We start from the raw sequence: 18648 nt of genomic DNA on the forward strand, positions 1-18648 counted from the left end.
TCCCAGGTCTGTCACACAATGCCTTGTCACTCTGATATAAACCTAAGCAAATAGTTTTGGTGACTAAAGTGAACCAAACAGTAACAAAAACAGTAGCAAGTTGAATACAATGGGCACAAATCTAGCTTTGTGTCCAGTGTCAAACCACTTTCAAAATCAAAGACTTGACTTCAAGTTCCATCACACGAGGCATCTCCATAATTAAAATGTCTGCCTTTCTGTGCAACAGGATTGAATGTGGATGTCATTCTTGATTTTTGTCAGCTGTCCCCCCAAATCCAATTAAAAGCATCTCAAAAAGCCAGTAAGCAGTGCTTGAGTTTAGGTCATTTTGTTAAACTGCTGTTTCTGATAGTCAAACGGTTATTCCTAAATGAAAATGGTTAGTGTGTGAAGTGTTGGGGTCAAGAATTCAAGGCCATCATAGAACAATTAATCGCTGTTACTAGTAAATGCAGCAGAATCTTAATGCTAACTTTGGTCCTTTTTTTAAGAGTAGAAATGAATCATACTGACTAATTTGTATCCAAGATTGTTGGGTCAGTCATAAATATTAAGTGAAAGTGTTCCACTAGGTACCAGCATATTTTGCTTATAGTCACAAGAAAAGCCTATAGCACTCAGGCGATAATACAACCTCAGTTCATTAACTCATCTATCCTGGAAACTCTTTTCTCCTCTCACTGTTGTTAACTTTACCCCTGTGTGAAACCTGGCTTCTAGATGAACACCACCTGACAGGGTAAGACGGCAAACCCATTCATCCTCCCCCATCTTTCTCATTTGATCCTACAGCCTTGGGACTTCAAAGCCTATAGGCCGTAGAAATGTGGTTGTCTATGCACCATCCCAAACTAACAGCTACAAAGGATTTGAGTTACACCCCACAGATAATGCCTAACAAGACACGGTCAGATAGCTGTATGGATCCTGCTAATTTCATGGAAATTCCTGTTTTTGGACAGTGATGGCAGCAGGCAGGAGGCCAGCTTCTCCTCTCTCTAAATTCAGTGTGAACTGGATCTAAACTGGCAGTGATTTGGAGGATTTTTTTTTCTTGAATGAGCTGTCCAGTAGAGAGTCCCCAGCATTATTCATACAGTGCAACAATTAAAACATCAACAGGGGAAGGGAAAAATATGTACATTATTCATATCAGTCCTCCGGGGAGACAAACAGTCAGAGTTAATGAGAGGCTGAAGCTTTGAAGTCATGGAGTCCTCGGTGAGGTGAATGGCATGAATTAAGTACAACCATCAGACAGATTTTGCTCTATATGAATATCTTCTAGATGTCTAATTTTAGCTAATATTTTGTCTATGTTCTAAGTTTTTATTAGGAAATTTGAATATAATTAAATCCCTCTACCCCGTTATCTACAAGGTCAGGCTCAGTTCCATTTAAACACTCACAAAGCTGTGGGAGAGGAAGTAAATTTAGTCCAAGGTTAATACTCTATGGGAATATATGTCTGCAAACAAGATGTACTTGTTGTCAAGTGGTGTGGAATGGATACATTTTATTTTCCACTATTCAAATGTGAGAGAAGTGAGAAGGGTTTTTGGTGGGCAAGTGCTCTGCTAAATAGAGGAAGCACTGCCAGCCAGACTTGACCCCTTTCCCTGGCACTGCTGTTGCCAGCCATCCTGCCCTGTGCCATGCTGATATGCTATCTGCCCAAACAGATGCCCGCTCTGGCCTCACAGCGCCACTCTCCGGTCCACCACTTTAGTTGTAGCTGCCTGCTGATGTTTTGTCCGCCCTAGCGCTCTGTTTCACCCTTGTCTCACCCTTGTCTCCTTGAAGAGGCACAGCGGAGAGATAACTAGACCAGTGCTGACCTTCCTGTTCAAGGGAAGCGATTTGCTGATGAAAGGTCTGCACGACAGTGGGGCCAGACATGACATAAAGACATCCAGCAAGAGCAAACATGATGTCTAAACGATCAGCTTACCTCCACAGTGAGCTTTCCAGGACCTTGGTGGAGTCAGCGTGGTAGTACTTGGTTAGGATAAGGATGACCTGCAAAAAGACATGGTGGAGAGAGATACATTTAGACAGTTATTTAAAGAATTCTTTAGTTAGTGAAATTAGAGCTTTAGTTTTAGATAGCTGAGATTAGATTTACAAGCAGCTACCCATAACCTCAACATGATGACAAAGCGAGGCTTTACCTGCACTACTTCAAGTCACTAAGGTGGACTTTTGGTGGAAATTCTAGTTTGTTTTGTACTAAGAATGGTTGTCGTGACTAATAAACTAGCTGTTTAAAGGGGAAAAAATCTGATCTGAGCATAATCAAACAGATTAGGTTAAAGCTATATAAAACTATTAATCACACCCATCTATAATCAATATAGATCACTTTCCGCAACCTTTAACACTGCAAACAGCAACCACACCCCATATCACATTAGTTAGCATTAGCTAGCAGAGTGGCCAACCTTAGCAGTGCTTTCACCTGCAGTCTTTGTTTCTTGAATGCTAACATCGATACCTTCATGCAGACTGTGGTTACACATGGTTTTGATTGCATGGTTATACATGGGATTATTCTGACACCAGTGACATACATCATTTTTTACATCAAAGCAATGCAGAACCAGGCCTCTAAGCACAGCTGTCATTTGTTTACTTTTCCTCACACTCATTTATAACTTGTCAGAGAAAGAGGGAGAGAGAGAGAGGCACAGTTGTATTTCAGGCTGCAGGTGGCAGGTTTGTGGCAAGTGGCATCATAATATCTTTGACCCAACAGGTAACTTCTACATTAACAAAATAAGAATAGTGCATTTGATACCCTAGCAGGGTAACTAGGGATTGTAGCCTTTAGGTTTGTGTTGTTAAATGGTAATTATGAGACAATGATCATGTTATGGAGAAACGCAAATGTAAAGCAATGAGTAATGTGTAAAACAAATTACTTTCTCCTGGGAGTAATTGAGTAACGTATTGCATTACTATTAAGAAAAGTTTTTTGTGTAATTTGTGCAATACATTACTTATATTTTGAGTATTGACCACAGAGAGGAAATACCTTCAACATACAAATATTTAACCACACAGCATGCAATTCATTTGCATAAATGTAATTCAATTAAATTCTATTTATTTTTGTCACATTTGTATTGATGATCAAACACACTTTGAGGGGGTGTTATTATTTCCATAGTTATATTTGAAAGCACCGCTGGTCAGTCAATACACTTGCATAAATGTGGCAAATGACTGGCCACTATTGAAACTAATCTCTCATATTCCTTATTTCAAGCATATGCAACCCCAGGGGAACTCCATCTGCACTGCTGCTGATTTTTATGCTGAGTTCTGCTTGAAGCTGCTTGGAGAAACTATTACCCTGAACAAATAATAGCATTGTTTGCTACTTTGCTTCCAAAGAGAGCAAATACAGAGCTTTTCTTTTCCCCTCCTTTGTGCAAGTATGAATTAGCTGAAGCAGATTTTTGGGGGGGATGATTTAAAGATGAAATGTTTATTTTTAGGTGAATATAAATGTATGTTGGGGTTCGGGGACAGGTATACTATGGTTCTGATATTTCCCATAAAAAACAAAAACAAAACATATATATATACGTATATATATATATATATAATATATATAATATCAATTAATATATTATTCATATGACCAAGACATCTTGATCCGGGGCATAATCCATGTGTGTCTGCACTGGATCAGAGACGCTTGTCTTTCATATTTTTGAGAACTCCTGTTCTTGACATCAAAGTCTACTGGGATTTGTGTTGCCATGGCAAGAGTACCAGTGGGTCAGGGATCACAGGGGGGCCTGGAGTTGTGATTGACAGGCTGGCTTACATTTCTAGGAGCAAGTGAAAATCCCAAGCGTGTCCTTAGGCAGAGGGGACTTGATTGGCCAAGGGGTCCGACCCACAGTCAGCTGCCAACAGCAATTCATGAATGTGGCTGCTCTCAGAGAATCAAGCTGCAAACTGTACGACACAGACTTTCCTGATACATCTTAATGTAGAAAGAAAGCACAGTCTGTATCACCATATTTTCTGTGGTGACTGTACATAATTTTGGGTTTTATTTTCAGGCTGCATGTCCTTGAATTTTTAAAAAACAAATGAGTGAAAAGACTGGGTGGCCTCTAAAAAAAATGAAGCAAGTACAGGAGGCAAGCGTCTTAGTCAGATAGGATGAAAGCAGTACTGTCTTGCTTGGCTGACTTAATAAGATGCCTGGCTGCAGGCCAACCATTTTATCAAATATATTTTCATCCCTGTCAGAACATTTAGCCTCATAAAATACCCTCTAGCACAAAGTAATGCCCAGAGCTTTCATAATGCCCTCTTCTGTCAGGAACCTCTAGCATTTAGGCTATGGTTAATAAAAAAGAAACACTGCAATTTCTGCAAGTCCTTCCTCTGAAGCATGGCAGGTGTAAAACTGTGTCTTCAAAGAGTTTTGTTTGGTTGGTTAAAGTGGAGCTCCACAGCTGGGGAGATACAGAATGAGCTTTGAGTGTTCTAGACCAATTTCCACAATGCAGACTGCCATGAGATCCTCTCAATGGAATCTTGAGGTGCTTGGCTCAAAGCACCCCAAACTCAGGACTCTCAACCCCGGTGGGGCTTGGCTTCCAAAGATGTTGATGGATTCCAGAAAACTGGAACAGAGGACATCTCCTTGAGCTGCAGGCTGCTTCCTGGGACTGATAACAACCCTGGTAGCAGCTTCGGTGTCAATGCCCAAGCTGCTTTCTGACTTTCGCAAAAACTTTCTTCCCTGATGAGGGAGCAGCATCTATATCTGACTGAGCATTCGTGTGGCCCTCTGAGTCACACAGCATGTAGCAAGTGTTCTCCAATTGCTCGTTGGCCTACTGTGACTCAAGCGGTGTCTCTGGAAACAGGCTGTCCGCCTCTGCACAGCTGTCCTTGTCCTAATGAGACACTGGTGCAAAGCTTCACACTCTTACTATGCAGGCAGAAAGTCCCTTGACACAAGGATTAGATCTATCAGGCAGTACACTTAGTACTTTTGCTCCCCAAGCCACTCTTGCTTTTTTTTAATCATTCACGTTCAAGCCTCCAGCTCAAGCCTTGGTTTTTATTGTAATATTGATTAACTTTTTTATGTTGTTCATTAGATTGCTGAGAATGAAGCTGAAAGCCCGGCCCAGAATCTAAGTTGTCATGGATACACATCCTAAGAGGCAGCAGTCATGTTTGTGGGCACCATACAGAGAGTTACTTTTACCTATGCTTTATTTTATATCGTCTCTTATCATGTCACTATCACTCTTGATTTAAATTACTGAAGATATAGTACAGTATATCTCCAGCTTAACAGCTTAACAATACATAAAAGCACATGAACTGGTTTCGTGGTTCAGCCAGGCGTTGCAGCATATTCTGTCAATACATGCAGAACAGACATCATCTCCCAGAGCTAAGTTGGAAAAGCAGATCCTCATGAAAACGCATACCTCTACAGCCTTTTGGATCCTTGCTCACACACAAAATACATTTTGCCTGCGGCTTCCGAGTAAGCCCTGTCTACATTATACATCTATAATTATAGCTTTCTAAGTGTGGCGCACATCAATTCCATCCTCTGTCATGTGCATGAAAAGGAGAAATGAAAAGAAAAATCTATCTTAACATCAGACCTGTTAGTCTTCGGTTTTCATCATTCATCCACATGGCCATGCCAACAAAATATTCCGTTTCTCGATCCCCATGTAGTGTCAGTCCTCAAGGCCCACATTCTGTTCAATTGGAAAATGATTTTTCTTTGGGGATGAAGTGGACAGGGCAAGGATGTATTTGGCTATAAATGACTACTGGCAGGAGGCAGAGAGAGCGTTTATTTGGCAGTAGCGTTGCTAGCCACATTGACAAAACTGCAGAACAACACAGGAGCCAGATGCTTGTATTGCCTCTAGTGTATGTAGCAGTATGTTGACTATGACTACACTTGGCAGATGCAGCGCATTGGACTAAAGGGCAAAATTGGCAAGGGCTAAGAATCCAACCAGAGCAGTATGAAAAAAATCCTCTTGTCTTTTTAGAAAATACAGCACAATGCCTGCCAGTTGTAATTCTATTCAAATAAATCACAGAATCATTGTAAGAATCAACAAGTATTAGAAAACATGTCAAGCTAAAGTGAGCTGGGAGCCTATTTTCTTCATGAGTAATGACAGAAACACGCCTCTGCATCCTCTACTTAATTCCATAATTAATTCCAAGGAAGTTTGGGATGACCTCTGCAACCTTGTACTGAAAGAAGCATTCCACTCTTGTAACCATTTTGTAATACCAGAACTACAGTCATCCACTACAGACAGTCTGTGTGGTTTTTTGTTTGTAAGCTAGCAGACAATGAGATAATAGCCTTTATTGGGAAAAAGTCAACAGGGTGGTCAAGACCCCGGGATGACTCCATGCAAAACAAGAGCTACAAGAGACCCCATTGAGAGTCAAGCTCATAGCCGAGCTGACCGTGAACTCCAGCTTGACAGCTGGTGTTTGTCCATGCGACATTCCCATCACTGTGTGACAGTAGAGTGTTATCAATCAGCTATTGAGGACACAGTGGGAGAAAATGTTTAAGGCAAAAAAGGACTGAGGGAAATAAAGAAAGACAGACTCTGGAGCTCAGGAGAAAGAATGCACTCATTCATTTTTAAAGTGAAAACAGTGAAATACAAGTGCTCCGTCTAAGTGTGCGACACCCCCCCACCTCATCCCTTCGGGGCGCTTCACATTTTCCAGAAACAGACCACACGCATAAACAATTCATCACAGTCTGGAATAAAAGGGAGGAACTCATATTTTAAAACACTCCACACACACACACATACACAGATGCATAATATGTTAACTTCACTTAAATTTCGTGGGGGTTAGTAGTAAAGTGGAGAATCAAACAGGATGACCTAATCATTATGACAGAGTTACAGGGATGCAGTTGAGTCTGAAGCAGGGATATTGTAGTTACACACTCTACATTTTCCAAATTCTTGGATGATTCTGAATAACATTCAAGGCGAATGTTAGAGAGATGAAATGATTCCCCACTATTCTAGAAAAAAAAGTCTTCCAAAGCATCTGGACCCAATGTTCAAGCACAGGTCAATCAGGACTGGACTAGCTCATTATAATACCCTGGCAAAGAAAACCCTAATCTTAGCCCAAACCCTAATCCTTAATTTATCCAATAAAGGACAAATGCCAGCTAGACTGTGACTTAATAAGCTTAGACTTGTATATTAACAAGAGATTAATTCTACTGTGGCAGTTAACACATAACATTGCTGTTCTGTACTTCAGCACTAGCAAATAACATTGTAGCTTAACAACAATATCCTGGCAATTCCCAAAGAAATTTGGGAAATAAATTCACAGACTGAGGCCTTTGTAATAGACTGTTATCTAGCTAATCACTCAGATGTTCTGAGATGCACTTCTATATACTGGCAAAGTGTTGCCAGCCTCTCTGCCATAATAACAGAGACAAAGAATGCAAGCGTCCTTATAACTCTGGATAGTTCTGTTATTCTGTTGGTAATTTCAGGGAAAAGACCCTATAAGTGAAAGTCAGTTTGACAACCTACTTTCACACTCAGGTCAAAAATTAAGTAGGACATTTCATTGGCTGTACCATATCCTCTCCATGCATGTCGAGACACGAACATGCTCTTCTATAGGATAAAGTGCTTCATTCATCCAAATACTTGCCCATTAGGCCCTTGATATTCAGCAGAACTAATAGGAGTGAGTGGGTACATCAGGCAGAAACTGTTTTTGACTTAGACCTTGACCACACTTTTTATCTGAGGCCAGCCAGTGCCCCCCTCACTCGTTACCATTTTAAAAGTAGTTTGAGATTGCCTCCATTCATTAATCGGCTCAGGTGGAGGAGAAGAGGGGAGGGCAATTACATGGACCTTTGCTTCTGCTTTCCTTGTGCTCTGTCCACACAAAAGACTTTTGCTGATTTTACTCTAACAACTTGGCCCACTCAGGTGGAGTGGAAGCGCATCTGGAGGCCAGATGAACCATGGGAGACAGTCGTGGAACTAATTTGATGTTGTTATTCTCGTCTCCTCTACATACGCTATGTGAAATGTTTTGAATGGTTAAAGAGGTTTGTGAATTTGTCTCTTATTCTTCAACTCCTTTATAATTATTGGTCATGTTTCAGAAATCACAGTAATGGACCACCTCTACTATTAAAATGTGAAAAAGGCATTTTAAGAAAAGCATCTACTGAAGCAGAGAAGAAAACTTTACAAAGAGCTCCAGTTTAACAGAAATATTCTGGACACTGCAAAATGAAAAGGGCATGGCATTTACTTTGTCACTTGATTTTTAGTTGTGGAATTATACAGATGCATTTGCTAATACGTGTATAACACAGGAAGCAGCTCCAGTACTTTTTTAATTCACTGTCTATAGAGTTTCAAAATGCACTCAAAGTGACACTTCTGAAAAACTTACTAGTGTTTCTCAGTTCTCTTTTCTTTCAGAGACCACGTTTCCTGAATCTTACTAACAAAGGTTAGGGTTTTGACTCTGTAAAATAATAGCAAACTCAGTCGAACTTGTCCTTGATTTGCTTCATGTTAGATCTGAGAGTCATTTGTATATATCTTTTGGAATCAAAATCTTTTCACCACTTTACTTTCTCTTTCTACCTGTTCACCCATCATTTGGCAATTTCTTCTCCTCTTTGATGTCTATTTTTTTGTGGTTTCCATCTTCCCTTTTTGATCTCTAGTCTTGCTTAAGTCTCTGCAGTTTTCTTCTTCTTTTCAAGCTTCCTCTGTTCTTCCATATTTGAACAATTGCTATAATTGGGCTCTGATCAAATTGGCAGCCTGTTATCCAAGGAAGAGACTGGAACAGTTTAGGGTTGGCGATGTTCACACAAATGCACGTGCGCATCCTGCCCCCATTCTTTTAAATTATGGGGTGCACGCACAACAGTGGCTATCTTTGGTAACACATATTACTGTAATTCCACTGCAATCTCAAGAGGGTATCATCAAGACACATTTTAAAAATATATTCCCGAACAACAATTATTTGTCCATTCAAATAAATATTTCTGCACATGGAATTGTGAAAATAATGTTGCCAGTTAAGAACCTAAAAGATTGACTGACTGTGCTATCCCACAACTAATTGGAGCTAACAGCACAGAGTGAGCTCAGTTCCTTAGATGTGTGATAATCCACTGTTGGGAGCCCAAGGCCTTTGGGACTGAGACAGAAAGTAGCGGGGGTGGGAGAAGAAGCGATAAGAGAAGTATAGGATATAGTGGGTGAAGGGAAGATAAAAGAAAATGGCACAAAACCAAAAGACAAAGAAAAGAGCTGAAAAGGGAAAACTGTTGAGAATGGGTAAGTAGGAAAAAGGGCATCACATGAAGCAAGAAAAGACAAGATTTAGAGTCAGAGAACAACAAGATGAAGAGAAAGGGAACAGACTCACAATGGATAGCACAGGGAAGAAAAGCTAAAGAGGCATTAGAAATAAAATAGGACACTGTCATTGGTTGTCTGAGGGCTCTAATGGTGACAGTAAGTGATGAAGCTGAGGGACTGAGATGAGCTTTCTGGCCCTAAAATCTGTTCAACAATTTGAACAGGTTACTGGGGACGATGTGATTGGGACCAAGAACCTAGCTTAACTTGTCCCTAGGTAGTCAGCCCCTGTCCTGAAAGGTAAAACCAACTGGCCTTATCTAGCTGTGTACTGTCAATCTCTAAGGCAAGCAAAGAAACAAGAAGGTGGACATGTTCTCAGGCTTTTACTAACTACTAAGGATGGGAATAGAGAACCGGTTCTTGTAGAAAATTCCTAAATTCCCAGTAGTTCAACTCCTTGGAACCGTTAGTCTGCTCGCCCATTGCTTCCACCACAGCTGATTTCAGTTTGTGTGCAGGAAAAGGAAAATAGTGGCACAGTCTGCAGCATAGATATGGATTACTTTTATTTGTTTTACTGTAGAAAAGGATGAGACAGTGCAGCACAGACTCCTGGACAGGAATAACTGCTTTATGCTGCTAATACTATTTAGGTATTAGGTATTTTTTATCAGTTCCCATCCTTACTAACTACCAAATAAGTATTAACACCTTTTATGTCTTCTGTTTTCTCTAATCTGATCCAGCATGAAAAAGGTCCTTTCTTTATTTCTGTATTTAGATTCAGACTGCAGCGTCACAAGTAGGTGTTTGTGTACAATAGTCTCATGCCCTTTCGGTATCCTTTGAGTAAATGTCCAGCAGCTGCGCAGTGCAAGAGAGTTTGAAAGTTGTGCTGTTAAAATATCTCATCTGATTCCAGTGCCTGCAATATTACACAACGGTCAAACATAGCCTTTAAAATATGGATTCTGAAACATGATTACAGCTTTTCTATGCCAGACAGTTTGTCAAATTCATATGGCAAAGACTTTAATATTATTCACCTATTTAGCTCTATCAACTGAAAATAGTATCACTCTGGTCACATGGTGTTTGCCCATTGTTCTGATTGGTACTGTAAATAAGTACATTAGCGTGTGTTTGCATGTATATGATAGGAACATAGATGGGATCTAACATAAATAAAAAACTGATTTATAGCAAGACTAGATTGGGATTTTATTTCTTGGATTTGTTATTGCAAGCAAATTCTTCCAAATATTTTTCAATTTTTCTTTTTATTTTGTAAACAAACAACATTAATTATAGAACATTTAGAAATCAATCCAAAAGAAGACAGAGTTTTGCAAAATCTGCTCAAACTGCTAAAATACAAAAGCACTTAACAGCTACAAGTAGGAGAAATTAATTGTGTTTTTTTCCCTCACACCAGTTCTCTAGACTTCACTTTCTTCCCTTCTGCAGCTGTTACATGCTCACAATTGCAGCTTCTTCTTGCCAAACTTTGAATCAGACTTTTCAGAACCAAAAGAGCAAATGATGTAGCAAACACAGTTTTATCCCACAATATTGGTGTGAAGCAAGCATTGTTCAGATAGATTGCCAGATAGGGCACAAAATGAGAAATCAATTTTCTATTAGCAGCTTCTACAATATAATAAGTGTTCTGCTGCAAACACTGGAAGCCTCAGAAATCCATATAAAATAAATGAATAACAATCTTTCTGACTAACACGAAGTGGACCAAATAATCACAAACTTGGGGTAAAATGTTCCTTCAGTATTAACAGTACATTACCATCATATTCACCTGACATGCAAGTGCCTTTGAATATAGAAATAGCGATGATCTGTGATTTTTCTCTTTCGTGGAGAGTATTGCAGAAAGAGAAACTGGTGGTGTTCCATCTGAAAGAAGCCCCAACATGTTTGTGATGTTTCTTTATGAAGCCTTGAGTTGAGAGTTTTCTCGGTATGAGTGGGAATAATCTAGTGGTTAATGACTCCCCATTGGTATTAATGTCCAGTTGTGTTGTTTAAACATTAATACAACCAGTTCCTGTCCTGTAACTATACAGTTTAAGGAAAGTCATGTCTCCAAAACCAGATCTGTCTCTTAAAAAATAATAAAGTCAAAAATGCTCAAAATCTCGTTTAATCATAGCAACATTTTCTGAGTTTATTTAATGTAAACTAAGATTGTATTTAATTTCAATTAAACTAGCGCTCTTTTAATAACGTTTTTGATATTAACTATATGTTACTTATAATAAGTAATAAGTTAGTTGAACTCACTCTTCTTATCCAATCCAACTTTATTTATAAAGCACAGGGCCAAAGTGCTGTACAGTAAATAAGTTAAAAACAATAGAATAAAGCAAAACAGCAAAAAATAAAACACATAATACATAAAAATTAAAACAGCCCTAAATTAAAAAACAAGATAAAACAGCATAGAATCAACTAAAACAACTAAAATAAAACTAAAACTAAAACCAACATCTCACAACGTGTCAAAGGCCACAGTGAAACAGTCAGAGAAGAGGCCTGTCCAATCTCTAAAGGCAGATCGTTCCACAGTTTCTCCTCTATGTTTACGCTCAGTCCTGGGTACATTCAGGAACAGCTGATCAGCTGACCTGAGAGAGCAGGTAGGCGGCTCAGAGAAATAAGATGGGGCTAGGCCATGGAGAGCTTTAAAAGCAAATAAAAGAATTTAAAAATGAATCTTAAAAGGAATGGGCAGCCAGTGAAGTGAAGCTACAATAGGGGAAATGCGCTCAAACTTTCGACGAAAGACGAGCTGCAGCATTTTGTTCTCTATGTAGATGAGCAATGTATGAAGCACTGATCCCTGCATAAAGTGCATTACGGTAATCCAGTCGAGTGCTTAAGGTTATTAAGCTAACCTTACTTTCTGAGAGAATGAGACTGCTAATGTTATCTTATCAAATGTTACAGGGCACAAAAATAAATACTCTTTAAAAACATTGAGAAATCACTTAACATATCAAGATCTTTTATACTAAAATGTTTTTACTGACGTACATAATGTAATTTGTGGTCAACAAAATCTAACAAAAAAATTATAATTTTTTTGAGGGATGGATTCAAAAGCACAGCTTTTGGGGCCGTATATTTTAATACTTAACCTTTCAGCCTATATTTGTCTGCAGCTGTGTGTTCTTTGTGTCTACCCTGGCTACCTTTGCTGTCATGGTGGGATCAACAGAGGCTCCCATCCTGACTCGAGCTTCTTCCCTTTCAGCTGATACAGCTGCTTGGCACAGCTGAACAGATGTCACTTCAGTATTATCATAATCCCAAACCCTGTCCCTCTCTCTCGCCCCATCCTCCTGCGTTCTTCGTGTTGCTTTTTGGCAGTTGTTTTTGCTGTGTCATACACACCCATTACCAGCTCTTTTGTTCCACTCCTTTGCTTCGCTTTATACAAGTAAGCACATCTTGTATCCAACACTGAAGTCATCAGCCTAAAACCCCCAATCATTAACAAATTAAGCTATTAACGATTGACTGTTGCCTGAGATTGTTTTTTTAATGACAGTTAAAGTTGATCTGGGTTAGCGGTGCATTGTGGAACTCGTATTGAATGCAACATTAAACACAGTGGAAATACTTTCAGGGCCTAATTCGAGCAAATGTATTCTTGGAGCTACTCTAATTACATGAAGGAGATACATTATTAATCCATGTACATTATTATACATAGTGTTTTCCCTGTTCCCAGCTACTGGGGTTCAAGCACAGTTTATCCTGAGTGATTTGCGTAAACCTTCATGTGTAAATGAGCTTACAGAAATGGCAGCAATTTGTAACTTGGATGTTATTTAGCATGTTTACAGTTCTGCTGATTCTTGAGGAGGCTGCAGGCCTTTACTGCGACATTTTTCCACCTTGTCATTAGGTACCGTTAATGTTATTTCATAGGCCAGTGTTTACTCCCCTGGAAATGAACAGGGTTATTACCGTACCACCAGTCAAACCCAGAGGGATATATTATGGAAATTACAAAACTGAATAGAAATAGCTTATCAACATAAACAGTTGGCTGAGAAAAAGCACAGTTTAAAAAGAAACAAATCTTGCCTGAACTGAAAAATAATCAGAGTTAACTGTAAGCGTCTAAACCCAGACTTTCTCCAAACTGGTCACAAGGTTTTTGCCAAGCATTTGATGCAAGTCACCCAAATCAATATGGGAGTATGCTAATTACATTTAGCATGCATTACTAGAGGTAGAGCAGAAGCAAAGATATCAGTGGAGGTATAGATGTAACACAGGGCTTATATTTCACTATTATTACAATAGTGATACAAGTAGCAACCATATAGTCACATTTAAAATACTATTTTTTTCACTACATTCTACACATGTGTAGTGTGAACCATCTGACAGGAAATGATTCCACACAGAGTTGTTTAATGCAACATCTGTGGAATATCAGTCAGTTGTTATTTGGCTCTTGACAACAGTTCTAGTGAAAAATTATAATAATGTTCAGATTAACAGACATTCAGATGATTCAAATAAGTTTACAAGTCTACAGCTTGTTTGCTTGTTAAAGTCATCAAGCAAGATTAGAAATGTTTACACCAGTGACTGTATAATCCCGCTGTATAGAAATGAAGCCAAATTTTCCCACTTGTGGGGGCTGCAGTCTTGCATTTTTGGAGCCAGAGTGTGTGCAGAAGTGACTTGGGGTGGAGTTGCTGCTTTGAGCTCCCGCCTACAAGCCTCCCTTTTCTTTTTATGTAGTCCGACTGCTCCAGTTTTAATAATCTCTGCTGATGGTTTTAATCGTTAAATTAAGCTAAACACAACCGCACTGCTATATTTAAAAAAGGCAGACAGCATTGTCTACAGCTATTGGTCCACACATTTTACTCTCATGGTGGTATCAACAATATTTTCTGCTGGGGTGATGTCAGCCACTAAGAAGCCCTACTTCATATTGTGAAGGAGCAGCTGCAAACCAAGTACAGCTCCACAACACTGGTAGCAAACCCATATGAGAAGAGTGATGCTGGTGCAACAACTCACTTTTAGTTCAGCGAAAGCTGCCACTCCAAGGCAAAGCTTGCTGTTTGCTGTGTGGTGGAAAATGTGCTACCAGTATCAACGCACTACACAATAAGGTAAAGCCAATATTCGAAGAGGTAAATGTGCAGTAGGTACCAGATCATCTAAACATATATATATATATATATATATATATATATATATATATATATATATATGTTTTTCTAGTCTGGTTATTCGAATTTTCTCCTTGAAAAGATTTCAGTTGATCCAAAATCCCACAGGAAGAGTACTAACAGGAACTAGGAAGAGAGATCATATTTCTCCCATATTAGCTTCTCTTCCTTATCCCCGTTAAGTCCCAAATGTTCAGGTCCCATCTTGAAGGCCTATCGTACCATACTACCTCAGAAGTATGATCCTTTCAAAAGTAGACTGAGTGCTTCTCTTGTGTAATCAGTTCCCATTTGGTTTCAGGAGATAAACACCCCCTCTACTTGTAAGATTAAGCTTTGAAGTTTTCCTAGCTGTATAGTTAGGAATGGATCAGTTTAGTCTGGGCAGTCCAATAGTTCTGTTACTAGATATAGGATAGTAGGAGATTTCTCATTATGCACACCTTCAAACACCCTTGTGTGCATATGCCACTATTCTATACTGAGTTTCATGTCTCTATGCTCCTTTTCCTGTCATCTCTTTCCCCTGAAGACCCAACAAATGACTGCCCATCAGTGAGCCCTGTTTCACCTGAGATCTCTCATTAGAGAGATCCATGATTCTGAACTGGATAAACAATTAAGAAAAGGGATGTCATGGATGTATCACAAGGCCATTTCTGCTCATAAGGAGTGCTTTTTTCTAGAATTTCTAATTGGATTTATTAATGTTTAGTAGTTGATTATATATACTATTGGCACGAAGGATGAATTTCAGTAATGGGGGATTTTGTCCAGATTTGACTGAATTATGAGATGAAGACAGTAAACGTGGATCCCTGCCACATCTGGTAGCTGTACCAGTATGTGAGTGTAGTAACAGCAGTAACACTGGAAGTTTAAATAGTGTTTATGGCAATGCCAATACAGCTATACCTACTTGCTGCTTTTATACAATTTGAAATCCTTTTAATTTATGTGAATTTTTTTATTTTGTATAGAATTGAAGTAATTGATTATTGGCATAAATACCTGAAAAAAAAATGTTTTATTTTGGCACCAGAGTTAAACAGGAAGCAAGCAGTAATATTTAAACAGGGAAACAGAACTAAACTAAACATAGCAGCATGACAGAAGGAGAAAACAGGAACGCTGAGCAAATGTATTATATGAGACTGAAAACACTGAGCAAACATTAAGTGGAAATATTAACAATAATCACACTAAGAATCAAATTGAAGATATCTAATAATAAACAGAACTTGAAAAGGTAAAGGCATAAACACTGGGTCAAAGGCCCGGGGCCATGACAAGGGCTATGTAAATACATTAGGACCAACATGCTTTGTGCAACCAAACAGCGCATTAACATGACTAATTGAGTTTGGTGCTTTTTGGCCATGAAGCTTCATTACTCTTCAGCTGAAGCAAGACATGACGTCTCAACACTGACCTCAGTGAGATCATCCAGTCTCTCTCCCTCTCTCTCTGTCTCCCTCTCTTTCACTCCATCATCACCGATGGCAGGGACATTAATTAGGTTTAGCTGGGGTTAAAACAGTACAATAATGAATTATTTCTTTCATTCTGCCGACCTGTAACTCTACCTTACAGATGCTTCTTAACTTTCGGCAATGATTTAAAAAACCTCATAAACACATATTTTATACACAGTACAATACAGACAATCATTTAAAAGGCTGCTGTCTTTTTTAAATTTCATTTTTTATTATGTAAAGATTTGAGGGTAGCTTTGACACAACCATGAAAGTGCTTACTTTGGAAAAAATGCTGTGGCTTGGTTTTTAGTAAGAGACAGAACAGAGGAACAGAGGTCTTTTAAAGTCAGGAAAAAGTTTGTGGATTTGTGAGCTCTCTAATCACATGGAAGAGCAGTCTGGGACTTTCACAGGGCATTACACACAGTTTACAACAACAACAGTAAAATAAAATTGGGGGAATAGGTAATGTGGTGACAGCTACTGCCATTAGCTATTCTGGAAACAAACACACTTTTCATTATCAGCAGAAAATTCAATAGTGGCTACATATTGTGTACCAAGACAAAAAAAGAAAGGGATGTCTGAATATGTCACCAGTTTTGTTTTCCATACACATTATGAATTATACTCACAATCTGAAATAGCAGAAGGCACCCTGTATTCTTACAGTCTTCTTGGAATAAGAAAAAACACCCACAAAAAACACCTGTGAGGTTTTGTCTCTGCAGCCTCACTCACTCTTTGGCATTTAGGATGCTTCTTGAAGAGGCTCACCTCCATCGTTAAAAGAGTCTTAAAAGAGGCCATGTTTAGCCACAACCCCACACCCTGGCTGCTGTCGCATGCTATCAGAACTTTCTGTCACTTTGACACACACACACACACACACACACACACACACACACACACACACACACACACACACACACACACTTTCCATTCATCCTCTCCAGTCCCCCTTCATCTCCATCATCTCCCCAAGGGGAAGACCCAGAGTTCTGGTCCTACTTCAATGTCCTGTCACACTTCATTTAGCCTCAAAGGAGAAGGAGGAATGGAGAGTGATGTGGGTGCAGCTTCTAATATATACATTACAGCAGCACACAAGTGTAGTAGTACACGTACTTTGTGCACCAGTACACGCAAACAAGGTCCGAAGCTCTTTCTGCTACTGTAAGCACTTTACTAAACTGTTCAGACAGCTGAAATTCACTCACATGTTTTAGGTTTTCCTTGCTCTTCTCTTACTTACTGTTCTTTCTCATTGTTCCATCTTTTTTTTGTATTTTCCAATTCAGGCCATGGCCACCCAGCTATAGAATGAGGTCAGAGCAAGTGTTAAAGTCTAAACAAGTAGAAACACCCTTGCTGCTTCACCCATTGAGAGGTAAAAATGTACTCTGACACATGGCTGAGCCATGCTGTCTGTCAAACCTCTATGAAAACAGGGACCTTCAGCAGTAGCTGAAAGAGCTTTGAGGCCTTGCAAACCTTTGTTCACAGGCCAAGTCTGTGAAGTAAGCAAGAAAATCATTAGGAAAACCATATGAGATGTGTTGTAAACCAAGTCTTGGCCAAGGGCTGATACAAGCCAATGAAGCCACTGAATACTTTCCAGGTTACACTGTACACTATACAGTTGCCCACTGTTCAGCACACCCAAGGTGGCACTGCATCCCTGCCAACAAAAACCTGGACTCTCCATGCTTAAAGCATGGAAATATGGCTATGGAATCACTAGCATCACTGCTCATTCTGCAGCTTTTGTTTCTAAGGTTGTTTAGTGTGTTCTTGTTAATGAGAACAGATGTGATGAAGCAGATGTGGGAGCCCATTTTCATCCCCAGGGTATCAAAAACTGCTGTTTTGTCAGAGCTGCTAGCATCTAGCATACCAAAAAATTGTGCTTTGAGATTGCTGTGTCAATATTGGAAATAACTAATCTCACCCCAGAGTTTTCGCACATAGAAGTTGTGTAAAGACCCATTACGGCAATGATTTAAAAAATCTCATAAACACATATTTTATTCACAGTACAATACAGAAAACATATTAAATTATTAAACTGAGAAAATTACCACTTTCAGAAAAATATTAGTTCATTTTGAATTTGATGACAGCAACACAGACAGATGGATGTTTACCATTGTGTAGAATCTCTTTTTCTTTTAATAGAAGAAATTTAAAGGCCAGTCACTTTCTTTCCAAGCTCTGTAGACTACTGGATGACTAAGAACCTGCACAGACATAAAGGGTATTTTGTTCATATCCATGCATGAGTCATCCAAAGAATGAGAATGGATGTCCAAATAATGTATTGGGTAGACACACAAAAGGTGATTTCACCCAGAAAAACACTGCTTTCACGACTTGAACTAGCTGAAGAGAGTGCACAGGCCAAAGAAGTTACGAGAACTGTCCAAGTTTATATAAGCATTTCACAGAGGCTGCTCTATCTCTAGGTCCTACGGAAGAGGATTAGGGAAAAAAAAAGTGGACACGTCTTTTTTTTTTCTTTTCCAA

General features: G+C 39.2%; 1 protein-coding gene across 6 annotated transcripts in view; it reads right to left on the reverse strand.

Moving 5' to 3' along the window:
• Positions 1-18648, reverse strand: part of sorcs2 (sortilin-related VPS10 domain containing receptor 2) — a 377677-nt gene that overhangs the window by 291226 nt on the left and 67803 nt on the right. For all 6 annotated transcript variants that reach the window (XM_039609304.1, XM_039609303.1, XM_039609302.1 and 3 more), the window contains exon 2: positions 1955-2022. In XM_039609304.1, the coding sequence (XP_039465238.1) occupies positions 1955-2022 (68 nt within the window). The remainder of the gene's footprint in view (positions 1-1954; positions 2023-18648) is intronic.

Source organism: Oreochromis aureus, linkage group 3, assembly GCF_013358895.1.
Source record: "Oreochromis aureus strain Israel breed Guangdong linkage group 3, ZZ_aureus, whole genome shotgun sequence".
Lineage (NCBI taxonomy): Eukaryota > Metazoa > Chordata > Actinopteri > Cichliformes > Cichlidae > Oreochromis > Oreochromis aureus.